Source organism: Saimiri boliviensis, chromosome 12, assembly GCF_048565385.1.
Source record: "Saimiri boliviensis isolate mSaiBol1 chromosome 12, mSaiBol1.pri, whole genome shotgun sequence".
Classification (NCBI taxonomy): domain Eukaryota; kingdom Metazoa; phylum Chordata; class Mammalia; order Primates; family Cebidae; genus Saimiri; species Saimiri boliviensis.
The window spans coordinates 26359991-26387310 of NC_133460.1; the positions used below are offsets into that span (position 1 = coordinate 26359991).

The 27320-nt window shown below is 49.8% G+C and overlaps 1 protein-coding gene across 6 annotated transcripts in view; it reads right to left on the bottom strand.

The window, feature by feature from the left end:
• Positions 1-10550: 10550 nt before the first annotated feature.
• Positions 10551-27320, bottom strand: part of WDFY4 (WDFY family member 4) — a 304899-nt gene continuing 288129 nt past the window's right edge. For 2 of the 6 annotated variants that reach the window (XM_074382127.1, XM_074382128.1), the window contains exons 56-63: positions 26500-26647; positions 23957-24141; positions 22936-23094; positions 18528-18707; positions 16610-16792; positions 15162-15246; positions 12103-12214; positions 10552-11061 (exon numbers count right to left, since the gene is read on the bottom strand). In XM_074382127.1, coding sequence (XP_074238228.1) covers positions 10995-11061; positions 12103-12214; positions 15162-15246; positions 16610-16792; positions 18528-18707; positions 22936-23094; positions 23957-24141; positions 26500-26647 — 1119 coding nt within the window. In that variant the 3' untranslated portion in view covers positions 10552-10994. Of the gene's footprint in view, positions 11062-12102; positions 12215-15161; positions 15247-16609; positions 16793-18527; positions 18708-22935; positions 23095-23956; positions 24142-26499; positions 26648-27320 lie in introns of all 6 variants that reach the window. The other 4 variants (XM_074382130.1, XM_003929977.4, XM_074382131.1 and 1 more) reach the window with 3 other exon arrangements.

A 27320-nucleotide genomic window follows, 5' to 3' on the forward strand; every position in this document is an offset into this window, starting at 1 on the left:
GTCATCTTCTGTAGATAACTGCTCTCCTTTTGAGAGACAGCTCTTGGTCTGTCACCGAGCTTTGGTGGAAACTGAATGTTTGACTATGGGTCGTCAAGTCACCATGTGACCTGAACTATCTCTTATGAACTGGGTGCTTTCTCACCCATCTAGCCATAAAGTGGGTCATGCACAGCAGCATTCCATCATCAAATGGAAGGTGTATATACGTAATCAGGCTTGAACAGATCCTGAAGGCACAAGTAAGTTACATGAGGAAGTAGCCCAAATGCTCATGGTCTCTGCTCCTGCTACCCTTGCCTGCACCAATGGCCTCGTGGGGAGTTCCCCATGATCAGCTGACAGAAGAAGGAAGAGAAGCATCACAGATGGTTCTGCGCGATATGTAGACACCACCCAAAAGTGGAGAGCTGCAGCACTACAACCCCTTTCTAGGATATCCCTGAAGTACAGCTGTGATGGGAGATCTTCCCAGTGGGCAGAACTTTGAGCAGTGCACCTGGTTGTGCACTTTGCATGGCTATAGCCAATGGTTTGGCTCAATTGGTCAGAGACTTGGAAGAAGTATGATTGGAAAATTAGTGACAAAGAAATTTGAGGAAGAGGTATGTGGATGGACCTCTCTGAGTGGTAAAAAACTGCGAAGATGTTTGTATCCCATGTGAGTGCTCACCAACAGGTGACCTCAGCAGAGCAGGAGTTTAATAATCAAGTGGATAGGAGGACCCATTCTGTTTCTGTGGGCACCACCCGTCCTTTTTCCCCAGCCACCCCTGTCATCACCCAATGGGCCAATGAACAAGGTGGCCTTGGCGACAGGGATGGAGGTTACATATGGACTCAGCAACATGGACTTCTACTCACCAAGGCTGGCCTAGCTATGGCCACTGCTGAGTGCCCAGTTTGCCAGCAGCAGAGACCAGCATTGAGCCTCGACATGGCACCATTCCTTGGGGTGATCAGTCAGCTACCTGGTGGCAGGTTAATTATATCGGGCTTCTTCTATCATGAAAAGGGCAGAGGATTTTCCTCACTAGAATAGACACTTAGTCTGGATGTGGTTTTGCCTATCCTGCATGCAATGCTTCTGCCAAGACGACCATCTGTGGAGTCACAGAATGCCTTATCTACCATCACAGTATTGCACACAGCATTGCCTCTGACCAAGGCACTTTATGGCTAAAGAAGCACAGCAGTTGGCTCATGCTCATGGAATTCCCTGGTCTTACCATGTTCCCCATTGTCCGGAAGCAGCTGGATTGATAGAATGATGAAATGGCCTTTTGAAGTCACAATTACAATGCCAACTAGGTGACAATACTTTGCAGAGCTGGGGCAAAGTTCTCCAGAAGGTCATGTATGCCCTGAATCAACGTTCAATATAGGGTTCTGTTTCTCCCATAGCCAGGATTTATGGGTCCAGGAAACAAGGAGTGGAAGTGGAAGAGGCACCATTCAACATCACCCCTAGTGATCCACTAGCAAAATGTTTGCTTCCTGTTCCCATGACATTACATTGTGCTGGCCTAGGGGTCTTAGTTCCAGGGGGAGGAACACTGCCACCAGGAGATACAACAATATCATTAACCTGTAAGTTATGATTGGTACTGGGACACTTTGGGCTCCTTCTACCTTTAAGTCAACAGGCTAAGAAGGGAGTTACAGTGTTGGCTGGGGTGACTGACCTGGACTATCAAGATGAAATCAGTCTACTACTCCACAACAGAGGTAAGGAGGAGTATACATGGAATACAGGACATCCACTAGGGTGTCTCCTAGTATTACAATGCCCTGTGATTAAGGTCAACGGGAAACTACAGCAGCCCAATTCAGGCAGGACTACAAATGACCTAGACCCCTCAGCAATGAAGGTTTGGGTAGTCCACCAGGAAAAAAAAAAAAACAAAAACAAAAAAACCACGACCTGTTGAGGTGCTTGCTGAAGGCAAAGGAAATCCCAAATGAGTGGTAGAAGAAGGTAGTCCTCAATACCAGCTATGACTAGGTGACCAGCTGCAGAAACAAGGACTGTAATTGTCATGAGTATTTCCTCCCTCTTTTGTTAAAAACATGTTTGTGCACATGATGGTGGATAAGATATACACTTGTGCTAAGAAAATATCTTCATTTTATTTCCTTTTCCTTTATCATGTGATATGAAATTTGTTGACTTCATATCAGCATTTATGTACTGTTAATTTCATGTAATAGTATTTGCGTTGGGAATTGGTGTGTTTCTGGTTGTATGAAGGACAGTTGTATTATGTTAGGTGTAATGATGACCTTATTATTGTCTTTATTTGAAGATTATGTATGATCTCAGGAGATGTGGGTTAAAGTTGACAAGGGGTGGACCTGTGATGGTCAATACTGAGTGTCATTTTAATCGAGTGTGCTCGATTGGATTTAAGAGCACAAAGTATTAATCCTGGGTGCCTCTGTGAGGGTGTTGGCAAAGGAGATTATGTCCCATTTGAGTCAGTGGGCTGGGGAAGGCAGACCCACCCTTAATCTGGTGGGCACAATCTAATCTGCTGCCAGCAAATATAAAGCAGGCAGAAAACCGTGAAAGGGGAAGCTGGCCCAGCCTCCCAGCCTACATCTTTCTCCCATGCTGGATGCTTCTTGCCCTCAGACATTGGATCCCAAATTCTTCAGTTTTGGGGCTCGCACTGGCTCACCTTGCACCTCAGCTTGCAGGCAGCCTATTGTGAGACTTCATGATCATGTAAGTTAATGCTTAATAAACTCTCCTTCATATATATATATATATATATATATATATATATATATATATATATATATGTTCTGTCCCTCTAAAGAACTTTGACTAATACAATGTCTTTCAATGAACTGGAGATCCTAAGTCTGACAAAGTTCAGTTCATCAGTTTTTTTTTTTTTCTTAAAATGGATGATTTGAATAACTCCAGTTTACAAAGAAGTTTTCCTAGATTTTCTTCTAGAAGTTTTATAATTTTAGGTTTCACCTTTGTGTCTACAATTTATTTAAAATTATTTTTTCTTGACGGCTTGAAGTGTTGGTGACAGTTCTGTTTTCTTCATTGCACATAGACACTCCCTGTTCCAACACCATTTGATGAAAGGGCTCTTTCCTCCAATGTATTTTCTTGGCACATTTTTCAAAGTCAGTTGACCATGTGAGTCTGTTTCTCGACTCTATTCTGTTTCATTGATCTCGCTGTCCTCAATGTCAACAGCATGCTGTCTTAATTACTGAAGCTTTCTAATAAGTTGAAATCACATAATGTAAATCCTCCAACTTCATTCTTTATTCAATGTTTTTAGGTTCTAAGTTATTCTAGGTCCTTTGCATGTGAATTTTAGAATCAGTTTTTCAGTTTCTACAAAAAAGCCCATTGTAATTTTCACTGGGGGTAGATTGAATCTGTAGCTCAATTTTGGGAGAACTGGCATCTCAACAATACTGGCTCTTTAATTTATGGCTATGGTGTAGTTCTCCGTTTATTTAGGTCTTTTATTTCCCTCAACAATGTTTTTGTAGTTTTCAGATTTTATGTATTTTGGTCATATTATTCCTAAGTAGCTTATATTTATGATATGTTTCTAAGTAGTATCAAGATTTTAGTTTCAACTTCTGACAGTTGTTTGGGGCTGAGAAGGTGTCCAGAGAGCTTTTGGATGTGGGGTGTGAGGGAGGAGCATACTCAGAGATGTCTCGAAGGTTTTCAGCCTGAGCAACTGGTAGGAAGATGCTCCCCTTTTGATGTTAGCCACACTGAGACTGGACATAAATCATCTTACAATAATGTTTGTGATAACTTTAATTGTCGTTATTGCATGACTGAGCATGTCCCAAGTTCCAGGTGCTGGATTCCCACCTCACATGCAATTTCTCCTTAGATCCTCACAAAAGCCCTACTAGATGGTTCCCTGATTACCATTTTGCAGAAGACACTGATGAGCTAGTATTTCAGCCAATTTTCCCCAAAGTTACGCAGCTCTCGAGACAAAGATAGGCCTGGAACCCAGGGGTTGGCCTCTAGACATGTACCACAGCCTCGTGCGTCTTTTTTCTGAGTGCAGTGGAAGGCACACCATGGCAGGTGGGGATGAGTCAGCCTCTTTCCCATTCTGGCTGAGCTCACCTATCTTGGGTGGATATACCTGGGGTCTCTTCTAGGCTATCTGCTTTCCGGCAAAACGTGTGCCTACCCCAGCATCTTGGGTTAGGACGGATCTCCCAGAGTGTGGTTCAGGGGCCCCCTAAATCACCATGAGATGCGTGTAAGGCAGGCATAGACAAGCATTTTTTCTATCCATTTTATATAGTTAGAAAAACATGGACTGTATATCCAACCTATGATTTCATAGACATTAATGCTTAGGTGAGGTTTAAGTTTATAAAAAAGAGTGAAGTTAATGTCAAATACTAAGAATATTGTACAGGTTATATAGAAAAATTCTGAAGGTGGTATGGGAATGAGAAATATTTGGTGAACATTTGAATGAGGGGGCAATACCTCCGAGAGGGGAGAGAAGGAAAGAGAAGGAAGTCACCCTTCTACCAGGCCCCGTGTCAGAAACCACATTACTACTAATAACTATCATCATCATTATCTCCTGAGCTCCTGCCCTGTGCTAAGAACTTGACATACAGTTATCTCATGTTAACTTTCCAAGCGACTTATCAAGCCAGTAATGATTACTTCTATTTTATAAAACAACAAGCATAGGAAAAGACAGTTGAGGCTGAAGGTGTGCAAAGCCCAGAGAGCCTGGAGAGGCAGCAGAGGGTACTGTGAGGACAACTTGCCTCCTGGTGCTCTCTGGAAGAGGAGAAGGAGGAGGAGGAAGCCTCTGCCCTGAGGGGCTCTGAGGCTGAGGCGGCCTCATGGAGGGGCCTGTGTGACCTGTGCTCCCAGAAAGAGTGAGCCTTGCTGTCACGGGGGGTGGGTGTTGCTTCCTGCAGTAGTGAGCTCCTTGTTGCAGGAAGAATTCAAGCTGGCCTTTATGACATAAAGATTCTGGTTCGTTTTGTTTTCTGTTTTTCAAAAGCATATGAACCTTTTCTTCTTCCTTCGTGTTTCATTGTGAGGTGGGGAGGGCCAGCTGTTCTTGACATCTAAAGCTCCAGGGAGAGGCAGGCTGTTCGGATTTCATTTTCCAGTGGCCCACCCTAAGGAACACAAGGCCTTAGGTACTTGGTACTGTAGCTTGGGGGTGGGGAGTTAGCCTGGAGCCTTGATCAGGTTCTGCCATTGACCTGCTATGTGACATTAGACAAGTCCCTTCCTTTCTCTGAACCCTGGCTTCCGCATGTGCTAAGTGGCAGTGTTAGAGGGCCTGTGTGTCTCCTGATGGCCAGAGATTTTGACAGTTACATTTCAGGCATCTGTGTCCGGACAGCCTCTCTCCATCAGGCTCCCAGCCTGGCTGGGAACAGGTATGCAGTGAATCCTTGTGAAATACTAGTGGATAAATGAATGAATGAATGAGCGAACAAGTTCTTGGATAGATAGTCAAGGTAAAGTCATCACACTGATTTTAGTGAAAATCCATCAGTGCTTAAAGCCTGGGCAAAGGCCACAAGGCTGCAAAGTGTGTGCTGCATGCTTTGGTGGCACATTCCACTTCCAAGTCATCACAGAGGTGTGTAATTTTGGTGCTGCATTTCTGGCAAGACAGCAGAATGTCTTGGACAAGCAAGGTCTCTGTATCAACCAGTTTTGGGGCAGACAGAGATCTCAACTCAAGACACAGCAGTGTTCTTTGAGCCTTCAGGGCCACGGGGGAGGAGGCAATATGGAGGGTTCTCCTGTTGACTAAGATCATGAGGGTGCTTCAGGCAACATTCAATAAGAGAACAATTGGAACAACACATTCACATGCGAGCTTGCGCGCGCGCGCACACACACACACACACACAATGATCGGGGTATGGGATGTGGACGTGTACCCAAGAATTGACTAAAGCAAAACTGATTTTAGCTTAGAGAGATTTGATTTTATGCTAAACAAATTTCATCAAAATTTTCATATGAAGAGCCTATTCCTCCCTAAATGTGCCCTGCTTGGCTGCATTTTAATGTGGTTGAATCCAATCTTTGAGTTCTCTGCAGGCCCATGACTGGGTTCTAAGGACACGGCTCTCAGCTGCTGGCTGAGCCTGGGAGAGGAAGTTGCTGCCACAGGGGCTTCCAGGGGACTGAACTTCCCTCTCAGGATCCTTGAGCTCAAAGAAATGGAAGAAGGCCAGTGTGGGGTAGGGAGCTGCGCTTCCCATGGGGTCCGCATGGAGGGACACAGAAGGCCCTGGAAACTTGATCAGTGGCACCGAGAGCCCCACATGGTCCCTCTGAGAGCTTCTGCTGTTGAATTTCAGTTCACTGAATACAAGCAACTCATGGGTCATGCACTGAGTACTTACAGGGTCTGCCAGGCCTGCCGGCAAGGCACCATCTTTCATGCCTCCAAGAGGTCCAGGGAGCAGGATGGCCAGACTTAGAAGATACAAATGCAAGACACCTAGGAAAAGTTGAATTTCCGAGGAGGAACAACTACTTTGTTATCATAAGTATGCCCCAGTCCGGCCAGGCCTGTCCAAGTGGAGAGATGGGCACAGCTTGAGTGTATGGCCCCACTTGTGGGTGAACTCACTTCCCAGAGGGACGCCAGCATGCCCAGATGCTGGTCTCAGGCAAGCACAGTGATGCCAGAGAGCCCTGCTTTCCTGGGTGCCCTCAGTGGGAGGGATGTCCATCAGTCGCCGTGGGCCACCCTTCCCTGGCCTCTTAGAGGATGTGGAAAACACAGAGAGGCCTGAGGTGGTGTTCTGTGAGGTGCCCTCTGCTGGGGGAGAGCGGGGCATGGCTGCTGTCTAGGAGTCGAGCTCAGATATGAAAAGTGAGTGGAATATGGGGGGGGGTCTCTGACCCCAGAGGCTGGGGAAGCCCCTCACAGGCCATCTGTCCTGAAAGCACAGGGTGGGCAGCAAGGCGGGCAGCGACACCTGCCTCCATCCTCACCTCAGCCTGCTGCTGTCTGATCTAGAGTTCCTTCCAACAGAGTGGGGATTCCGGGACCTGTGCTGCCTGGGAGAGGGTGACACGTGCAGCCTGAGGCTCTTGTTCCCCGTGGGAGGGCACACAGTCTGTGGGTGCTGGGGAGCCTGGGAGCTGGACTTCTTTTCCCGGATGTTTCTGAAGCAGCGCAATTGAAGCGTGCCTGCCCTGCTCCGGCCTGGTGAGCACGGGGCACCGGGCCTGCCCGATGTCTCGCACCTGCTGTCCCATGTTCTCTGTGCCTCTCACCAGCCCAGGCTCAGGGTTCCTCTGTCCCCAGCGCCCTGGTACAGGGACTGGCTGAGCAAGGAAAAGACTGGTGAGTGAAGCAACCAAGAGCTTGCGTCACGGAGGGATAAGCAGTCTGTTGTTTGCCTCATCCCCTGTTCTTTTATTTTATTATAAAATAAGAAGATACGATGTTACTCACCTGAGGAGCCCTGAGGTAGACACCAGGATCCCGTTTCACAGGTACAGAACCTGCAGCCAAGGCTGGCAGGATGTGTGGAGCTGGGCCAGGCGCTCAGGCAGCCTGGCCTCCTTCTTACCTATGCACTGTGAAAGCCTGCCCTCCTGTCTCGGCCTCTAGCTACCATGTGGCACTTGGACAGGTCTCCTGGTCTCCACTGGACCTGGTGTGCTGGTGAGGCTGGCATCGGCATGGTCCTGGGCCCCCGGCAGGCTGTGCCCCTGGCTTCTGCTCCAGCTACCTCTGCTATGGCCCTGGGCGCTGAGCCTACTCTCTCCTCTCCTTGCACCCCAGGCCTCATCTCTGGGCTCCCCCAACCACTGACAACTGTTAGAGGCCCCAGCTCTGCTGGCCAGACACCGTAGGCCACTCCAGCCAGCAGGGGCCTCCTGTCATTGGACTTGTTTAGAGCTTTGGACCCTGGGCCTCAGTTGCACCTGGCGCTTGCCTCTGCAGCCCTGTCCTGGCTTGATCAGCCCCCTGCCCTCACCTCTGACAGCAAACTCTGCTTCTAACACCTTGGGAGCCTACAGCAGGGCCACGCTTGTGAGGGCCAAAGGGTGCATGTGCTGCCTCCCAGGCTTCTGTATAGAGCAGCTTCTCTCCTCCTGGCAATTTGAGCTGATCCTGGAGGACCCCACTGGAGCAGCCTGGCATGGAGCCTGTCCCCTCAGACTCCCCATCTTCTCTGTGGGGTGTGCTTGCCCACAGCTTGTCCCTGCTTCACGGATGTCTCTAAGGCTTCCAGCTTCTGACAACGGCGTTCACAGTTTCACCACAAGCTCCTGTCTTCGTCCCCCGTCATGTCCCAGGCCCAGGGCACGAGACCTACAGTTTCCTTTCATTCTTCCCACCTCTTTACTCCATTTCGCTTCACCCTCCCTGCAAAGGCGCTGCTGCTCCACCCTGTCATCCCAGGACCACCCGTTCTGACATGCCTGCCACCAAGGCTCATTCATTCGTCTACATGTCCGTTTACTCAACCGACTCTCGTGGGGCACGTTCTGGGAGCTGGCATGGTGAACGCGGCACTATGGGTGGGTGGCCCACCTCTGCCAGCCACATTTGCCCTCACTCCGTCCAGGAACCAGCATCTACCCCACAGCTAGGAGCAGCAACCCTTCCACCTCTCAGCCTCATCCCTGTGCTCTTGCCCATTCTTCTTCCCACCCCCAGCCTGACTCTCCCTGCACCTTTGCCAACGCAGCTTGGTCTTCCTCCAGCCTGTCCCTCTGTCTCTACAGGTTCCAGGCCTGACTCCAGGGCCACCTCTCTCAGCCAGTGCCAGAAGGGTTCTATGTTGACATCCTAGCCCCCAGTACTTCCTAATGTGACTATACTTGGAGAGAGTTGAAATGGGGTCACATGAGTGGGCCCTAATCCCATACGATGGGCATTGTTGTAAGTAGAGATGAGGACGCAGATGTGCACAGAGGACAGAGGAGGTGAGGACGCAGGGAGAAGGCGGTCATCTGCAAATCAAGAGAAACGCCTCAAAGGAAACCAACCCTGTGGCACCTTGATCATGGACTTCCAGCCTCCAGAACGGTGAATAAATGAATTTCTGTTTTGCAGGCAGCCCCAGCCAGCTGATATAGCAGAATGTCCCCTCTGCCTTCCCTAGGAACTGAGATGTCCATTTTAGCCCTTTCACCTCAAGTCACATTTGCTTGCACAGACACCGCATTGCCAGGACCCCAGCAATAAGACCCAACACCGTCTCCTCATTTTCTCCATGATTTGAGGGGAACAAGAGGCAAAAGCACTTAAATGAAGGAACTGAAGACAGCCTTTTGGCCAGCAGACCTTGTCAGCCCTGGATAATGCTGTGATGTGTTTTGAAAAATGCCAGCAGGCTCAGCCTTGATATTTATGACCCTGCCTCTTGGCCTTCCTGGGGAGTGTTGCTCTCTGCTCTTAAATTTATGGTCCTTCAGTGCAGTCCCAGACCAGCCGGGGGATTGCAAATGGGCTGTCTACTAATAGCATGTGCAGACGGTGCAGGAGATGGTGTGATCCTTGGCCCTGGGGTCAGACACAAGCGCTTCTCACCCTGGGGAAGGGTGCTCCAGACCTGAGAGGAGTCTCCTCCATCTTCTCCTTTGCAAAGCCTCAGAGTTTATAGAAGAATCAGGGTATCCTAACCATCCTTCACCATTTTTGATATGGCTATACATCAGTTCTACTTTCTTAATATTTTTATCTTTTAATAAAATAAAATTCACCCTGAAGGCCAGGTGACCCGTGGGGCATAAGACACAAAGTGCATGTTCCTGCTTTCCCTGGGCCTGGGCTAAATTAGGTGAGGACCCCCTTCAGGGACTTTGCAGGGTTTGGAGACAGGGGGAAGATGGGGATCCCCACCTGGCCCTAGAAGGGAGATCTCTGAAAGAGAGTTGAAGCTAACAAGTGTAGCTTCCCCAACTCTCTATGTGTCCACTTGAGCTTGACTTTATTACAGAGGCAAGTGGATTTCCATTTGAGGAGCTCTGCAAATTTTGGGGTAAGGAGGAGACATTAGAGTGAGGGTGATACCTCTGATGTCCAACAACCAATCCCAGAATGACCGAGGCACAAGAAGGTACTGGAATTCCTCAGCGGGGCATGAGTTAATGACCCCACCTGCCATACGTTTTCAGGTGGAAGACAAAGTCACACAGCACTGCAGATTTCTCCAGGAAGAACTGCAGCTCCACAGCAGAGTGTAAATTGGGGCCCTTGGAAGAGACTGCTGAGCCAGATGCTGGCTGGAACCCCTGTCTTTTGCAGGCTGTGGAGATGGGGCAGCATGCCTAGGGGGGGTGTATCATCCCAGGCCAACCTGCCTGAGCCTGCTGTGGGCAGCACCCACAGCCATATTCTGCAGCTCAGCCACAGAGGCTGGGCCTTCTTCCCAGTGGCCCCTCACTCCCCAGGCCCCTACACTCTGGGCAAGATGGGGAAGAGCCAGTGTCTAAGGTCGAAGGTGGGGAGGGGCTGGGTGAGGCTGTGCAGGTGGATGTGCTTTCCTGCAGACTTCCTGCCTTTCCCAGGACAAACACACAAATATGGAGACAGGCAGCATTTAAGTGAGATAGAGTGGCGATGTAAAACTCAAGAGCCCTTCTACATGTAGAATATAGTTGCTTTAATATAATAAAGACAATACAATAATTTCCAGTAAGCAACTCCATCATTTTTTTCAGTGCAGTAGCCCTTAGTAAGGTGAGTCATGTGTAATTTCATGTGCAGCTGGGCGTCACCAAGTCAGTTTCCAGAGTGTTGCTCAGCCCTCTGAGTGTGCGCACTCATCCTTTTCATAGAAGTCCCCTGGGCCATGGAGAGGGTTGGGGTGCAGGGCTCTGATTGCCGGAGGCTGGTCCTTGAGAGCTGTGGGGAGGGAGGCCCTGGGGGTTTCCTCTGTAGGCAGAGCTCAGGCACCAGTCAGCTCTGCCACCCTCAGCCTGGCACTACTGTGCCAGAGCCTCTGCCTCTCCCTTCCTATCCATCTGCAGACCAGCAGAATATTCTCCCTTTCTCATCGCCGACCAGGAGTTTGGTCTGGTTTCTTGGGAAGAGAAAGAAAAGACAAGGACATTAGAGGCCAGCCTGTCAGTACCACTTGTCCCATTCAGCACACGGGATATTGCAACTCTGGGGCTCAGTCCGGGGCCCAGTGGAGCTGGCCCCTGGCCTCATCTCCCCTGAGGCAGGGGAGGCAGTGGGAGGAATGGAAGTTTCCACTTGGGGATGGAGGAATGCATTTGAGCTGTGAGGGTGGCAGCTCCCACAGCACTGTGGGGAAGCTCAGGTCCCAGAGCGCAGGACAAGGCCCTGCCTCTCTCCAGCACCTCCAGGTGAGCCTCCTGTCCCACCAGAGATACAGCCAGGACCAGGGAAAAACAAATGGCAAATTCTCCAGCAAAAAGTGTGGCTCTGGCCTGACCTTCCCTACCACCATGCCCATCCTGCCCCATTCCACCCCACCCAGCATCTAAAACAAATGTGTAGCGCCCCCACCAAGGACGCGGAACAGCCCACGCCACGCCGGTGAGGGAGGAAGGCAGGCCAGCTCTGCAAGGTCAGCGGCCCTGTGGCTGCACCTCCTGGTGTATACAAGGAGGTTAATGACGGTAACCACCTCCATGGGTTACTGTGAGTCAAATAACGGGTACAGAATGTGACTGACGCTTGGCTATGCTACAGCAGCTAAGAGCCCTCATAAGGCACTTTCTGTTAATGAAGGGTAATCATCACACCACATGTAACAGCTGGCAGTGGAACTCAGGGGAAAAGGCTCTCTTTAGGATAAAATTACAAAACAATATATTTATACCTCTTGGATTTCTTTATGAATGGATGGATATTCAAGAGCAAGAGAGCAAGGGCATGTGTGAGTTAAAAAAAAAAAACAAATAATACACAAACCCAAAACATTTCCTGGGGCTCTACGCGGCCACATGGGCTGCATCCTGTGCTTGGTGGGGCCCTGTCCTGGAGGGAGGTGGCCTCCTTGGCCGGGTGGCCTGGACTCAGAGCCACTGGGGCTTTCCTAGAGGTGGCCGCAGTGCCCTCTGCTGGAGACCCAGAGAAACAAGGCCGCGCTTACCTGGACACTGCCAGGGCCGTCACCGCGGGGCTGGTCTTGCTGGGCTTCCCTGTCAAAGCAAGGCTGACATCCAGCTCTCGACTCAGGGCCAGGTTCTTCTCCCACTTGTGGCCTGTGAGGAGCATGTGAGAGAAGAGTTAGAACACCAGATCGGCTTCACGCACACAGCCTGCGTCTGCACACAGCCTGCATCTGCACACAGGGCCGGAAACATATACACACATATTTATATTTGTGGTCAGCAACTTGTTAAATTGAGGGGGGAAATATATTTAATCTTGGCCTGTGCTGTTGCAAAAAGGGCCGTCCCAATTTAATTTGCAGGCGGTGATAGTTACATGTGCTGACGTGCCGCGGTATCCATTGTGTACCAAATTGGATTTGTGTATTATTGCTTTCTAAATTGCATGCCTAGTTCAGCAAAATTGTTCATCAGTGTTTACTGGCTTTATGCTTAATAAGATGCCCCACAATACCTTGCTGCCAGGATGTAATGCAGCCCATAATTGCCTAGTAAAAATAAATTACATAAAGTCGGCATTATCAACTTATCTTAATCCTCTCACGCCACAACCAATAATTAAATGCTGAGAACGTTTTTTCAAAAAATGTAACTCAATGATTGTTACTTCACTCATTTTAATGACTGCATTTGGGAACAGACAGTAATTCCTTCAATGTGAAGGGTGAGATGGAGAGACGCCAGCTGGGTACGTCCCTGTGAGGCTACTTCCTTGGACTCAGGGCAGGAGAGATGGTACAGCTCCCGCTGTCTTGGGGTGATCACCCATGTATGCCGACAGGCCATGCACCAGGAAATGCTAGAGGGGTCCAGGTGGGAGAAACTGCCTCAAAACACACCAGGCATTTGTACACTTGTGTGTCAGTCTAAACAACAAGCTTCTCCCAAGCACTTTTTCTGTGCCTGATTGAGTCCAAATCTTTGAGGCAATTCCTGAAATAAATTGTACTCACCTGGGTTGGGCCTTGCTGCAAATGACAAATAAATGAATTCCAAGCAGAAATTAGATTACATCTGCCCCCAAACACAGTATCCTTAATATCTTCAAAGATCTCCTTTCTTGCCACTTAAGACATTTGAGGGATGCAGTAATATACACGCCAAGAGGACACATGTGCAAATATCCACATGTCATGCCCAATACAGGTCCCTTTCGGACAAAACAGTTTTGAGCAATATAAGAACAACATGCTTTTTAATTAAAGACCTCTAGCAGTTTGGGCTTGTAAATCTGCTCATATTTTAGATTTGTTAACTCTAAACTGCAGCCCAACATATTTTGAATATGTCTGTGTCATCCTGTCATTTCATGTTCATCTTCCCTTGAACTATAACCAAAGTCTTGGCAGTCAATCCACTGGGGCGGCAGTGACTCTGGGTCAGAACAGACACAGAAGAAGGATGTCGATCTGGGGCTCCCTGTCAGTCTAAGACCTCTTAAGTAAGTTTCCTAAGGCCATCAGCTGCTGTGTCTACAGAGAAAATATCTCAAAAGTCTGCAAAAATGACAATAATGACCTGCATTTGGGGTAGATTCTTGTCTGTGGCTACTCTATTGTTCTGTCCTCAGTACTCTACTAGTTAGGATGTACGGGAAGTACCTCCATTTGACAGAAGACCAGAGAAGCTGCTGTGACAGAGCTGGGTCTAGAACCTTGTTTCTTGCTTTTACCCTGCTTCTCATTCACTAGATCCCATGACCAATGAGTGCAACCTCATCACAACCATTGACGCTGGACAGGAACCTGCGAACCCACTGGCACTGCCAGAACCAACTGAATGGCTCTGAGGTGACTTTCATTCATCTGTCCATCCATCCATCATCCATCTATCCATCCATTCATCCATCCGTCCATCCATCCATCCACCCACCCACCCATCCATCTACCCACCCACCCATTCATCCAGTCTTCTTTCTCGGGCATCCATTTATCAACCATGGGCTTAGCTAATGCCTTTAGCTTACTGGGCCCCAATAGCTTCAAAAGTGGGCATTTGAGTCCCAAATTAAAATGGTGTGCAGTCTCATGCAGGTATACCAGAAAATTGTTTCATAAGCAGGTTGGGGAATAAGAGCCTTTCCAGTTGGGAGCAGATATGGGAGGGAGTCTGGCCTCTGCTTCCCAAAGATGCGCTGGGTTCCTTAGAATGCGCACACTTCTCTCCTTTCACATGAACTAGGCTGACTCCTTGTGGTGATCTCCAAGAACCCTAGAGGAACAGGACCTGTGAACTGATGCAGTTCTTGATCTTTGTGATGTTCCTGCCCTGGCTCAGCTCAGATTGTCGACAAGGGTCCCCAGGTGTTGTTATCTTGAAGGAAGGGACCTCTAATATACAGCCTAGGACACAGTAGGGGCTGAGCAAATGTTTGTGTGTGCTTGCATGAAAAAGAATCCACAAATGAGTGACTAAATGAATCAAAGAGGTGTGGACTGTATTTTAGAAGGGACTAATTGCAAATGTCTACTCTTTTCAGAAGGCAGCCCTCGGAAATCTTGGAAATTCTCTCCAGTGGATGATCACAGGTTCTGGGATGCAGAGCAAGCAGGGAGCTACCAGAAGTGCTCAGGATGATACAATTCTCACTTCATGAAAACGTGCTTGATTGTGGGTTCCAACAGAGATGTTCCCACTCTGGCCAGAATCTTTTCTGAAGACTGAGCTGAAAGAGGAGATTGGCTCTACTGGGGGAGGTGATGATGGGGGTGGGGACTGGACAGCTGTGATAGATGTGACGCAGTGACAGCTTTGATGGGGAGGTTCTCGCCTGTGTTCATTATGGAGGGGTTGGTGATAGTGGTTACATGGCTGTGTCTATGGTTATGTTAATCTGAGGCAGTTGTAGCTGTGATGGCAGCAGATGTGAGGATAGTCTGCTTCCTGAGTGATTTTAAGCAAGTTACTGAACCTCTCTGTGCCTCCGTAGGCTCTGCAGACCTGGGAGGAGCTGCAGCCCTTGGGCTGAGGTGGAGAGAGGGGAGGTGAGGAGGACAGGGTAAAGCTAGGACAGCTACATCCCCAGCAGGGCCAGTACCTCTTGGACTTGAAGGCTGAGTCAAGGGCTCCTCTCTTGTTGGCTGTGCAGGAACAGACATCTTCACATCCTCAGTCCTCCAAACCTGTCCCAAAAGAGCAAATGTCATGGCCTGGGGGAGATGATCCTGTCTGCAAGCTCAGAGTGGTCTAGTCCATTTCCTCACACCTAAGGCGCCCTTAGGGAAGGGATGAAGACATGGCCCCCCTTTCACTTCTGATGTCAGTGTATTATCAGGTAAAAGGTTGTTTAGGTTTCAGCTTTCTCATGTGGAGGTTTGGCCAATCACAGTTGCAGCTTGAGTGAGTTTACTCCACCCATGTCCCTAAATGCCCCTCATCTACCCACAGCCCTTTGCTTGCAGGCATGTGACTCTGCAACCAGTTTATTCGCATTTCACTCAGCTGATGCCCTCTTGCCCATAATGCCACCACCTCTAGAGTCCTCCCTCACCCCTGGATGGCTGGGCACCCCCATCTTGTGTCTGGCCCTTGGTCCTAAGCCTGCTTGTGAGAGCCCTGAGGCTGACTCACTCAAAACGGCTTCTCACTCACTGCATCTGGACTTTATGTCACCCAAGGGCAAGGATCAGCCTCCTCTCAAATGCTTTTGTGAACCCATCCCAGGCCTAGCACAGCACTGGGCCAGTACAAGAACTCAGTGACTACAATGAGTGGATGAGTGCTGGGTGCACAGAATACCCCCAGTCATGCTTTGGGCAGGCCCAGGAGAGAAATACACCTGCAGCTCGGCCACCCCAAGGTTCTCCGGCTGGCCTGCTTGTGTGGATCACACCTCACCAAGCCCAGGTCAGCCCAGGATGGCTTGCTTTCTGCAGAGGCCATAGATGAGGCCCTGTGAGGGGACTGCCTGGGTGCCTCCTCAGCCTGCATGGATGGATGGATAGATGGGTGGATGGATGGATGGATGCTTGATGGATGGCTGGATAGACGGATAGATGGATGGATGAGTGAATGGGTGGATAGAGAAATGGATGGGCAGATGGATGGGTAGATAAGTGGAGAGATAAATGGGTAGGTGAGTAGATAGATTAGTGGAAGGGTGGGTAAGTTTGGTTTGAGCAGATGATACAAATTATCTACTTTTAGCATTGAGATATGATCTTTTGCATTTAACCTTTCAGCATTTACATGTTGTAACAGTGTTTATTTTAGGGTGTGTCTGTGTGTGTGTGTGTGTGTGTAATACTACATATATATATATATATATATATATATATATATATATATATATATATATATATAAAATTTTATTTCTTTACTTTTTTCCTGGAAAGAGCCTTGCCTTTCCCTTCATTTGCTGTAGATACCTGTTCTGGAATGGTCTCAAATGCAACCTACAGGGTTGGCCCCCTGGAGGAAGTGGAGATGAATGGAGATGAACACATTTCTTGTGCCATGTCCTCATTCTGCCCAAGACACACCTACCCGGACCATGCCATCTTGACTCCCGGTGACGATGATCTGACTTGTGTCCCATGCTGGGCCCTCCATCAGGCAGCAGCAGGTTATGGCTCCTTCTGGGCCCCAGGCTGTGGTGATGCTGGCCAGGGGCTGTCCGTTGACATTCCATAGGGACAAGTGTGCTCCCGCACAGGAGACAATGGTGCCCTGTTCAGTGAGAGCTGCCATCACTCTAAGCTGGAGTCACTGCCTGCCCATCAGCCACGTGCTCAGCTACCCAGTTGGCACACCCAAGTACCCTCAATCTGCCATGCTCTGAAGTCCCCCAAGGTACCCCAAGACTTCCTAAGCCACCACTTATTTTCTAGCTGACTCACAGATTTGGTCTGTTTTCACACAGTTGTAAATTCTTGGTTCTATTCATACTGCAGTCTTGTGCTTGGATACTTCTTTCCTGGCAGAAGGCACCTGGCTCACCCTCCAGGCTTCTCCCCTATCCCACTCCCCAGCCACACCATGGCTGCCACAGAAGATCCAGCCTGAAGGGAAGCCCTGGCTTTGGACATAGCTTACATCTGATTGGCCAGCCCTGCCCATGAAGAAGTTTTGGATGCCACCTAGTGGAGGGCAGGGTACAGAGGGTCCAATGACTACATGGAGCTCATAAACTATGCAATGTCCCTGGAGAGAAATTTCCCCATTGTGTCTCCTGATATGCTCATATTTAAGTCTTTACTCCTCAAGTCCTGTCTATTCTGTAGTGGCCATTGTCACCGAGGCCCTGGGGCCATCCCTTTGAGCCTTGCCTTAATCACAGAAGGGATGTGGGGAACTCAGTAACTCCCACATCCCCCTGGGCTGGGATCCATTGTAGAATTTCCTGATGGTCTGTCTGAGGCCAGAGACCATGTCTGATACCTCTCTTCCCCACACCCAGCAAGCACAGACTGAAATCAATTGGCTACAGGACAACTTGTCCTGGTTCCAGGTTTTTCTGGGGTCTAGGGACACAATTCCTAATGGGTTTTATGTTCTCCCAGGTGAAGGCTTCACACCTTCTTCTAAACATCAACCATCCATCCATTCACCCACCATCAGTCCATCATCCATTTCATCCACCTTTCCACCTACTACTGTCTGTCCATCCCTTTATCTGTCCATCTATCCAACCATCCATCCATTCATCTATCCATCCAATCACTCATCTATCCACCCATCTATCTATCTGTCCATGCATCTACCCATGCATCCACTCATCCATCCACTGATCCATCCACTGATCCATCCATCCATCCATCCACACTCCATCTACTCATCTAACATTGAATCCAGTTTTGAATTCAAACCTACCTGGAGCACTACTTTCAGTAAAAATTGGAACCAGGAAGCTCCTGTATCACCCCCCACTCCTCTTAGAGCTCCCCCACTCACTTTATTCATGCCCTGGTCCCCTTAGGTTATCTGTGAGCAGATGCAGAAACCTCTGCATCCTCAGCGTACCCTATATCCCATGACAGGACTTCACTCTGGAAGAAATTTCATGCTGATAAATTGACCTCCCTCATCTTTGTCAGCCAATGTATGGAAGGACAGGCAGAGAAGCTTGCACTGCCGTGAAGACAAAAAACCTGCCAAGTCAACACTGATTTGCAGGTAAGGAGCTAAATGAAGCAGAACCTTGACTAAAAGCCAGTCTTTCTGTTGCAGCCCCCTGGTGCCCGCAGCAGACACCTCCCACTGCCCCCACCACCAGAGGGAGGAAAGTAAAGAAGCAGAAATCAAAGCTAGACCCTGTGCTGCACGTGAGATCTACAGTAACTGTTTCATACCCTTGGGGCCTTCCCAGCATTCTAGGGTGGCCAGAGTCTCTGGGCTTTCTCCTGGGTGTTGTCCCCCATGCTACTGTGAAGAAGATATGGACAATGAGAAATGGGAGTCTCACCGAGATGTCACTGATGCTGATGGCCGAGATGCCCTCCCGATGGGCAGGCAGGCGGGTCACATGGGTGAGGTGTTCCAGGTCCCACAGAATGCAGGTGCAGTCCTGGGAGCCGCTCACCAGGAGGCTGAAGGTGACCGATGCTGCCAGGCATGTGACAGCCTGTGTATGTCCATACAAGGCCTGGGAGCAGAGACCCACAGGTTAGGAGAGGGGCCCTCAATCCAGCTACTTGGAGGGATTCTTCACCCTCCCTTTTATAGCTGGGCCCTGGATGAGGAAACAGAGATTCTGAGAGAGTCAGTGATTCCCAAGTCTGTTGTCTGTATGGCTGAGAGGGTGTGCATGTGCGTGTCCATGACTAGCCTCTTCGTTTCATTCATCTAAGGGGATGGAGGCTCTGCTGGGGAGAATCAACCATTTTTTAACTTATAACCCAACCAGAGACTAGCTGCACCTGGAGGCTTTGTGCTGCCCTGTATGTGTCTTGAACCTGGGAGCAGTTCATGTCACAATTTTTTATTCATTTGTTTCTGAGATAGAGTCTTGCTGTGTCACTCAGGCTGGAGTGCAGTGGCATGATCTCAGCTCACTGCAACCTCTGCCTCCTGAGTACAAGTGATTATTTTGCCTCAGCCTCCAAAGTAGCTGGGATTACAAGGCATGTGACACGATGCCTGGGTAATGTTTTGTATTTTTAGCAGAGATGGGAGTTTCACCAAGTTAGCCAGGCTGGTCTTGAGCTCCTAACCTCAAGCAATCCACCTGCCTTGGCCTCCCAAAGTGCTAGGATTACAGGTGCAAGCCATTGCACCTGGTCGGTTCTTGTCACTGTTAACACACAAAGCACTGTCGGTAAACTGTGGTGCCCACACCAGCAGGCTCAGTAGCAGCAGGTAGCCTGTTAGAATTCAGATTCTTGGGTTCTACCCCATCTTCTGAATCAGAAACGCTGGGGGTGGGACCCCAAAGCCTGAATTTTCACAAGCCCTCAGAGGATTCTCACATGTGCCCAACTTTGAGAACCATCTCAGTAAGGGAACTTTAGAGGCGTGTGTACTCTTGAACTAAACTGGGAAGAAGAAAAGGGGAGGCCACATAGTCATAACAAAGATGGATCTTTTCAAGTCTGATAGGTCTGGATTCATTGTCACTAGGAGACTTACACCTCCTTGGTCTTGGCCTTCAGGTTTGGCTTGTGTGGGGCCTGGCCTGACTCACGGATAGCTGTGTGTTCAGATCTGGCTGAAGGCCTTGTTCTCTTTGGACACTTTCCCAAGGGACTGAAGTGGCCCACCACACATGCTGGTATCCCCTGGCCAACTGCTGCAGGCAATGGTGTGGATTCCATCACCAGTACCCCAGAGGCTGCAGGTCCCAGAGGCCCTGATCTGAGGTACTCTGTGCTCACATGTGCCTGCTATCCCCTGGACTCAGCCGGAGGGACACAGAGGTGGCATGCTAAAGCATAATTGACCTGGCTTACCAAGTGGTAAGCCTCCACCCTCAGGACAGAGACCATTGTGCACTCATTTGGGTCAACGAAGCTAAGCATCGTTTTTCAAAGCTGTCACTTTGCCTGCTCAGAGCAATGAAAGGTTCAGCCACAGGCTCCCGTTTGTTCTCCATGGATCCTAAGGTGATGCCAACCAGATGGTGCTGGCAAGTTTTTGGGTATGACCCACAGAAGATTTAGGTCATCCTAGGAAAACAGAAACTGCCTAAGTGAGCAGGGGAAAGCAGAGGAGTTGACAGGAACCTTCTGAATCTCTTCCCAGAATGAAGTAAGTCTGATGACTCTGTTCTGACCACAGGGGACACAGCAATGCCAAGGAGCACAGAGAAGGGAACCCAGACACAAGGCTCAGGATGCAGAGAGGAGCTCTGAGCCCCAGCACCTGCAGGTGTTGTTTACGAGTGGGACCGAGTCTGCCTGCTCTTCTCAGGAAACAGCTTGTGTGCCTGGCACTGCCCACCCAGGTCAGGCTGGCTGCCTTCCAACCAGCCTGGAAACTCAAGCACCATGAGGCAGCCAGCACCCACCATCTGCAAGAGCCAGAGAAATCAAGGAAGGAGATAGCAGCTTCAAATGTGTCCTCAGGGCGGGGAGGGGGGTTGTTTTCTCAGAATGATACTTCTCTGAAAGGCCAATTAAAATAATTTCATTATATTACCTTATACCTAACTACAGCAGCAAAAATGACAGCAAAAAGAAAACCCCTGAAAATAATTCCTCATGCAGGTTACATTGCCATGAGATGGGTGCTCTTGATTGCTGGTGGTACCGTAAAGTCAGAACTAATTTGGAAAGCACCATGTCACTGCTCATAATTCTCCTCCTCAAAATTTATCATAAGAAAACAATCAGAATCGAACAGCAACCGAGATATTTTCTGCGGCATTATTTAAAATAGTTAAAACTTGGAAACACTTAATTGTCTAGTTTTAGAAGAAATGGTTTATTAAACTAGTGTACTGATATGACAAAACAATCAAAATGTAATTTTATGGAAATGGAATGATATGGAATGACTGCAATGCAAATTATAGAGACTGTAGAAAAATGGAAACAATTGGATAAGCTGGGTGAAAGTAGAATAAAAACATCTACACAATGATCAGAAAGTTATAAATATGTATATCTGGGATAAGAGTATGCAAAAATGAAAACTTACATAGGGATTGTAGAGAATAGTTTGTCTTTGAAGTGAATTTAAAATTTCTCTTTAATGTTGCACTATCTTTAAAAACAAAATAATTTTTGAACTGTCTGTGAAGCTCTGCAGTGATGACTTTCCTGCCCACAGGTAAGGGGTGGACTCCTTCACTGGGCAGCTGTGAGTTTGGGGACCCCACAAGGCCACATTGGCCTTTACAGGTAAGTGATAAAGTGTTTTATTTTTAGAAAATAGCATGTGGGAGTCCCATCTCTTTTCCTGTTGATTTGGAAGTAGGAGAGGATGATAAATTACGTTTTTACGGGGTCGATACAAGGGTATTTCCATGCATTTTCACTGTTAAATGGGAGCTTGGAGGGTGATAGAAAAATGACTTCACCAGTACCCCAAGGCCAGCCCCAGGGTCAGGTGGAACTGTGTGCAGTCCCCAGGGCAAGCTGTAAACGGGTACTGGGGATACCGGGGGAAGGGCACCCCCGTCTTTCATTTTCAGTCCCTTCACTGAGACTGAGAATCGCACCCAGCCCACTGACAACAGCAGTTGGTGAAGGTCACCTGCCTGTCGCCTGTACCGCTGCCTCTCCGTGGGTGCACTGCCCCTGCAGACGCATCAACCCCTCTCACACTGCCCTATCTGTTCCTTTACCTTACATTTGCTCAGTACCCACCCTGCACCCTCCATGCCCTGAGTGGCACCAGGAGACAAGGACAAACTCCAAGGAGACAGAAGTGGCTTGAAAGTCATCCAGAGAAATTCAGGATCGGTTCCAGTGAAACACGTTCGCTTTAGTAAATTTGGTCAGTGGTGATTTTGTACGGCTTATCTTTGTTTCTGTTACTTTAGGGCTCTGTGGCTAAGTAAAAACGGACGCAGAATTGAATTGGATTTTAGAGTTGGAAGTGTCCCCTAGTGATATTCTAGGGCGAATTCCACAGTATGCAGGGAGAGTGCATGGGCTTTAGAGTTAGACAAACCTAGATTCAGATGCAAGCTGTTCTGAGCCTCAGTTCCCTTGTCTGAAAGTGGGAATAATAGCTCCCTCTTCATGGGAAAAAATGGGGACACAGAAGGGCCTTGGAGCATTTGGAATGTGAAGCAAATGGGAAGTGCCACTGTGATTAGCATTCCCTATGGTGGCTGGTGGTGCCCGCATGTCTTCTGCCTCCTGGGTCAGGGCTCCTCCCCCACCTCAACCACTTCTTTCTGAACGTCATTCATTTGACCTTGGATACGCCACTTAAACTTCTTTGCATCTCGTTTTTCCTTCACTAATAAAGTAGGGATGATCATGGCACCTACGTTTCCGGGCTGTCAATTAGCGAAAATGAGGCAATCCATGTAAAAATGCTTGGCATAAAGACCACCTTGTGGCAAAATGCCCCCAAAATGTTATCTGATGTAAGCAAACTGATTTCACCAGACTTCCATGAAGTCGCTGTGTGTACCCTGGCATCTCTTGCTAAGGTGTGGGCCTCTGTGGAGGCACCTGCCCTGTGTACCTGTCAAATCCACCATGGGAATAAAAGGATACCCCTGAATGACACTGAGCTGTGGGCTGCCCTCTGCACCTCACTTCACTCATTCCTGGCTCCTGAGGGTGGCAGGTCTCTCAGTGAGCAGAGTTAGGGTATATTCCGGCACCACACCTGCTCAGGTGCCATGCCACCAGAGGTGTGGTCCCCATCTGAGGTACTGTCCCCACCTGAGGACTGCACCTGCCTGAGCTGCATACCTGCTGGAGGCTCAAGCCTCTCGGGCGGCCTTTGGTCATCCTGAGCTCCCACACACACACCACGGTGCTGGTCCCAGAGGTGACAATAGTTGTTGGGGACGGGCACACAGCACACAGACAGTGCCCCCAGGCAGCCAGGTTCTCGAATGTCATCAGGATCTGTGGGAGATAAGGAGGATGAGACAGCAGGTACAGGAGCCCGGGATAGAGTCACAGGGGGATGTGGGCCAGTCTGGGTGCCTTGGGAACTGGGGACATGCCGTGTGTTCAGGAGTCAGGCCCTGATGACAAAATCCAGACCATCCCAGATCCCCAAGCAGGAGCTTCTCCTCTAGAGGATAGGAAGAGGCAAGTGAGGGATGCTGGGAACACCCCATGAGCACCAGCAGGGGGTGGCTCAGTTTGGGGGTCAGGAGGGGCTGAGTTCCATGGCTGCCCCAAGAAGTTGGTGGGGCAAGGCCAAGGAGGGGCTTGGGGAGCTGGGAGGGTCAAGAATTCACTGGAAATGATGGGATTAGGGAAGGGAGCTAGAGTAGGAATGGGGCCTGGGAAGGAGGGCAGGGGCCACATCAAAAAGGCGGAGGTGTCTACATGGCCTACACTGGGGCTTGGAGGACTAGCAGGAAAACGGCTTGCTCCTGCAGGCCCCATGAGTGCTCAGCATGTGTTCTTTGAGTGTAAACCATGACTGGAACCAGAGGAGCCCCCAGGACTTCCAACCCACACTCAGTGCCAGTGTAGGTGAACTCAATGTAGTCACATGTCCAGCCAGCCTCTGCTCTGGAGGTGACAGTGTGTACTGCCAACTTGTAAACTCAGCTCCTTGGAAGGAGGGTTTGAGGCCTGGCCCAATGAGGGCTTTTGCACAGTCACCAAGTCCTCTCCCTCCCAGGCTGGCAGCACGTCTTGCAGGGAAAGTGGGCGAGGTTGTTTGGACTCGCTGATCTCGGGGCCATCTCTGCCTCCAGCTGGAGGAAGGCCGAGGTCCTGAGGCCACCCCTGCTCCCTGCAGTTGGCTCACCTTGTCAGAGCCGTAGCTCCCCAGGCAGCAGGTAAAGTCATCAAAGCCCCAGCTGAAGGTCCTGTTCCAGAGAGGAGGCAGCAGCACTTTGTTCCTCTCTACAGCCAGAATGGTCTTCTCGGTAGAGACAATGTGGCCAATGGCCCCTTTGGGGGACTCTGAGCCTAGAGAAAAGAGGTACATATCTACCCCCCAGTTAGTATGGCGAACTCATGTATGGAAGGACAGCATCCACTACAGTCAGGCTCCAGGCAGACATGACAGGCAGACACACTTCCCGTCCTTCCTCAGCTCCACTTTGGGAGCCACCCTCCGCCCCAGCTGGAATATGGCTCAGAGCATGGGATTTGGAGCTGTCCAGCCCTCACTCTAAGCCCCGTTATCCTGGTCAAGTCATTCCTTCTCTTCAGACCCCAGCCTCTTCCCACGGAGTAAAGACAACCATGCCCCTTTCAATGTGTGTCCGCTGGCACAGAGCTTAGTGCAGCTTGTCAGCTCAAAACACTGAGGCTGGCCTAGTTTCCGAGACCGTGCACATCACACCCACCACGTAGGGGCCTTTCCTACTTCCTGGTGGGGGCCACCCCCTGCCTTGCCCTGTGCTGGGTGAAGTGAGAAAACTACCCTCTTCCTGACCTAGGAGGAAGAGAGAGAGCAGGATTTGGGAGAGGCTCCAGGATAGGACTGTGGGATGTCTCTTCCTGTAGGGAGGGACTGAGGCATCGATGGCCTTTACCCTCTGGGGCTGCTCAGAGGAAAAGGAGAGAGTGAAGCCAGGCCTCTTAAAGCAAGGCCCAGCACATGTTGAGAGTGGCACCAGCATCTGCCAGGACTCCTGTCTCAGCACTGGCTTGGTGCCTGCCTGTGTGACAGACACCACTTCATGGCACTGTCACAAGCCTGAGGGCAGGGCCATTGTCTTCCGCGTCTTACACATGGGGATACTAAGCCTTAGGAAGGCCCTCCAGGACCCGTGGTTGATACGGTCTGCATCAGTCTCCTGGAGCCCGCATGGGAGATTTGCTCTCCCTTGTCACTGTTGATGTGGTTTGCACTGCATGCCCATCTCCATGAGGGCAAGGGCTGTGCCTGACTGCCCAGGGACTTCAAGCCGGCAGCAGATCCCCAGTCCTGGGGCAAACGGAGGCATGGTCCCCAGAGCCAAGAGCAGCAGGCACCTTATATACCAGGGTGGAGTGTGCCGAGGACACTGTGCTTGGACTTCAAGGATAAAAAAGGACACCACTAAAACCCCTGTAAACCCACCCTTGTACTTCTTGGGTTCTGCATGTTGTTCAATGTAGTGGAATTCCCCCAAGGCAGTGCATGTCCTCACATGGCACAGGCACCAGACTTCATACATGCATGGCCTTAGGAACCCAGCCTCACCCTCTCTTCTGCTTCCATCTGGGCGATCCTCCCTCCTGGGCTGGGTGGGACCACCCCCACCTCAGTCAACTCCTGCTTCTAGAGAGCCTCTCTGAGCCTTGGCAGCAGACGAGGAAGCCACTGAACTTTGGTTAGAAGAGATGGACTCATAATCACCACTATGTGCTGGGCATGAAGGTGGCCCGTCTCACTGAACTCCTGCTGATTGGCCACGCTGAAGAGCCCCTGGTTCCCAGAACCATCTTTCAGTCATGGGGCCGGAGTGATCATATTCCCTCCCTAGATCACATGGCTCCTTTCTTTGGCTCAACTTGTTTCGCATATTTTTCATCCTTCCCTCACAAACTCTCTGCAGGCTCATTTATCTAAGCATCAACACAGTTCTTCAACCGCATCCATCCAACCCTATTCCAATCCTCATGGGATCATGGAGGTTCAATGGCTTGCCCAAGGTCACACAGGCAGGAAGCAGTAGGGCTGGCATTCACTCCTGGGCCATCTGCTCCAAAGCCCCAGAGGACATGTTCTTAGCTACTGCTGCCTGCCTATCCTGCCCTGCTTAGGAGGTCCAGTGGCCCAGGCATAGAGACTGTAACCCTTCCTTGGGAGACTTGGGACTCTCCACTGGTCTCTTGAGGAGGGGAGGTGTGTGTGTGTACGTGTGTGTGTGCATGTGTGTGTGTGCATGTGTGTGTGTGCATGTGTGTGTGTGTGGATGTATAAAAGAGAGGAAGAGGAAGAGAGACGTGTGTATGCCTGAAATAGGGGTGTGTGTGTGAGAGAGCAAGGGAGATGAGCATTCAGAAGTCAGGGTCAAATAGTGAGTGAGAGAGGTGAGTCTTCAGAAGTCAGGGTCTAATAGAGAGAGAGAGAGAGAGAGAGAGAGAGAGAGAGAGAGAGAGATGAGCCTTCAGAAGTCAGAGTTGAATAGTGAGAGAGAGGTGAGTCTTCAGAAGTCAGGGTGTAATAGAGGGCCTTCTAGACACTTCCCAGAGACAATGCCCCCTAGAATACGGCTGATTGGAGATGCAGCCATTCAAAGTCAGGCCCCAATACCTTGCCTAGATATGTGGCCCTGGACCTCCAGAGAAACCCAGACACTGAAGAGACAACTCTGGAACAGGACACCAAACAATGCATGGCCAGAGAATCACCTTTGACTGTGACCTGGGAGGGTCTCAGTGACTGCAGGCTGTAGAAGAAGGGCTGTGGGTGGCCAGGAAGGCTCACGGGAGTGGAGACATCCTTTCCAGGCAGAGGCTTCCCTGCTGCAATCCTCGCTGGGTGAGGTTTGGTAAAGAGCTGGAGAGACAGGGAACAGATACACATGAGGGGAGACATGCCCAAAGGAGGGGTGGTCCCTGTGCACACCATAGCGTCACCCCCACTCTGGGGGCTGCCACAGCTGGGCTTGATCCTGGTAAAACAGAACATGAACAGAACCTCTGGTCCAGCCTTCAGATTCTGCAGGTGAGGGGCCTGGGGCTCAGAGAGGGACAGCTACTTTCTCAAGATCATACAGGTAGCCCTTCTGCCTGACAAATCTCTCTTCTTTCCCAAGCTGCTTGGGAAAAGACTGACCTTGTTGAAGAACCCCTGGTCCCCAGAAGAACTATCTCAGTCAGGGGGCCAGAGTGATCCTCTTCCCTCCTAGATCACATGGTTCTCTTCATTGGCTCAACCTTTCTCATATTTTTCATTCTTCCCTCACGAACTCTCCGCAGGCTCATTTATCTAAGCATCAACATAATTCTTCTACAGCATCCATTCAAGTATTCCAAAGAATACAGGCAAATCCCATCAATGGTCTTTCTATTTCTCATTTTTCCCTGATCTCTGCCCTGATCTCTGCCTAATGCCAAATTTTCTGCATAACCGAGCCAAGCGCTGAGCATGAGCTATGCTGCCTGGCTGAGCCCTTGCTGCTGGACCAGGCTGTGCAGCTGTGCCAGATCCAGCTCTCTACCCTGCAGTC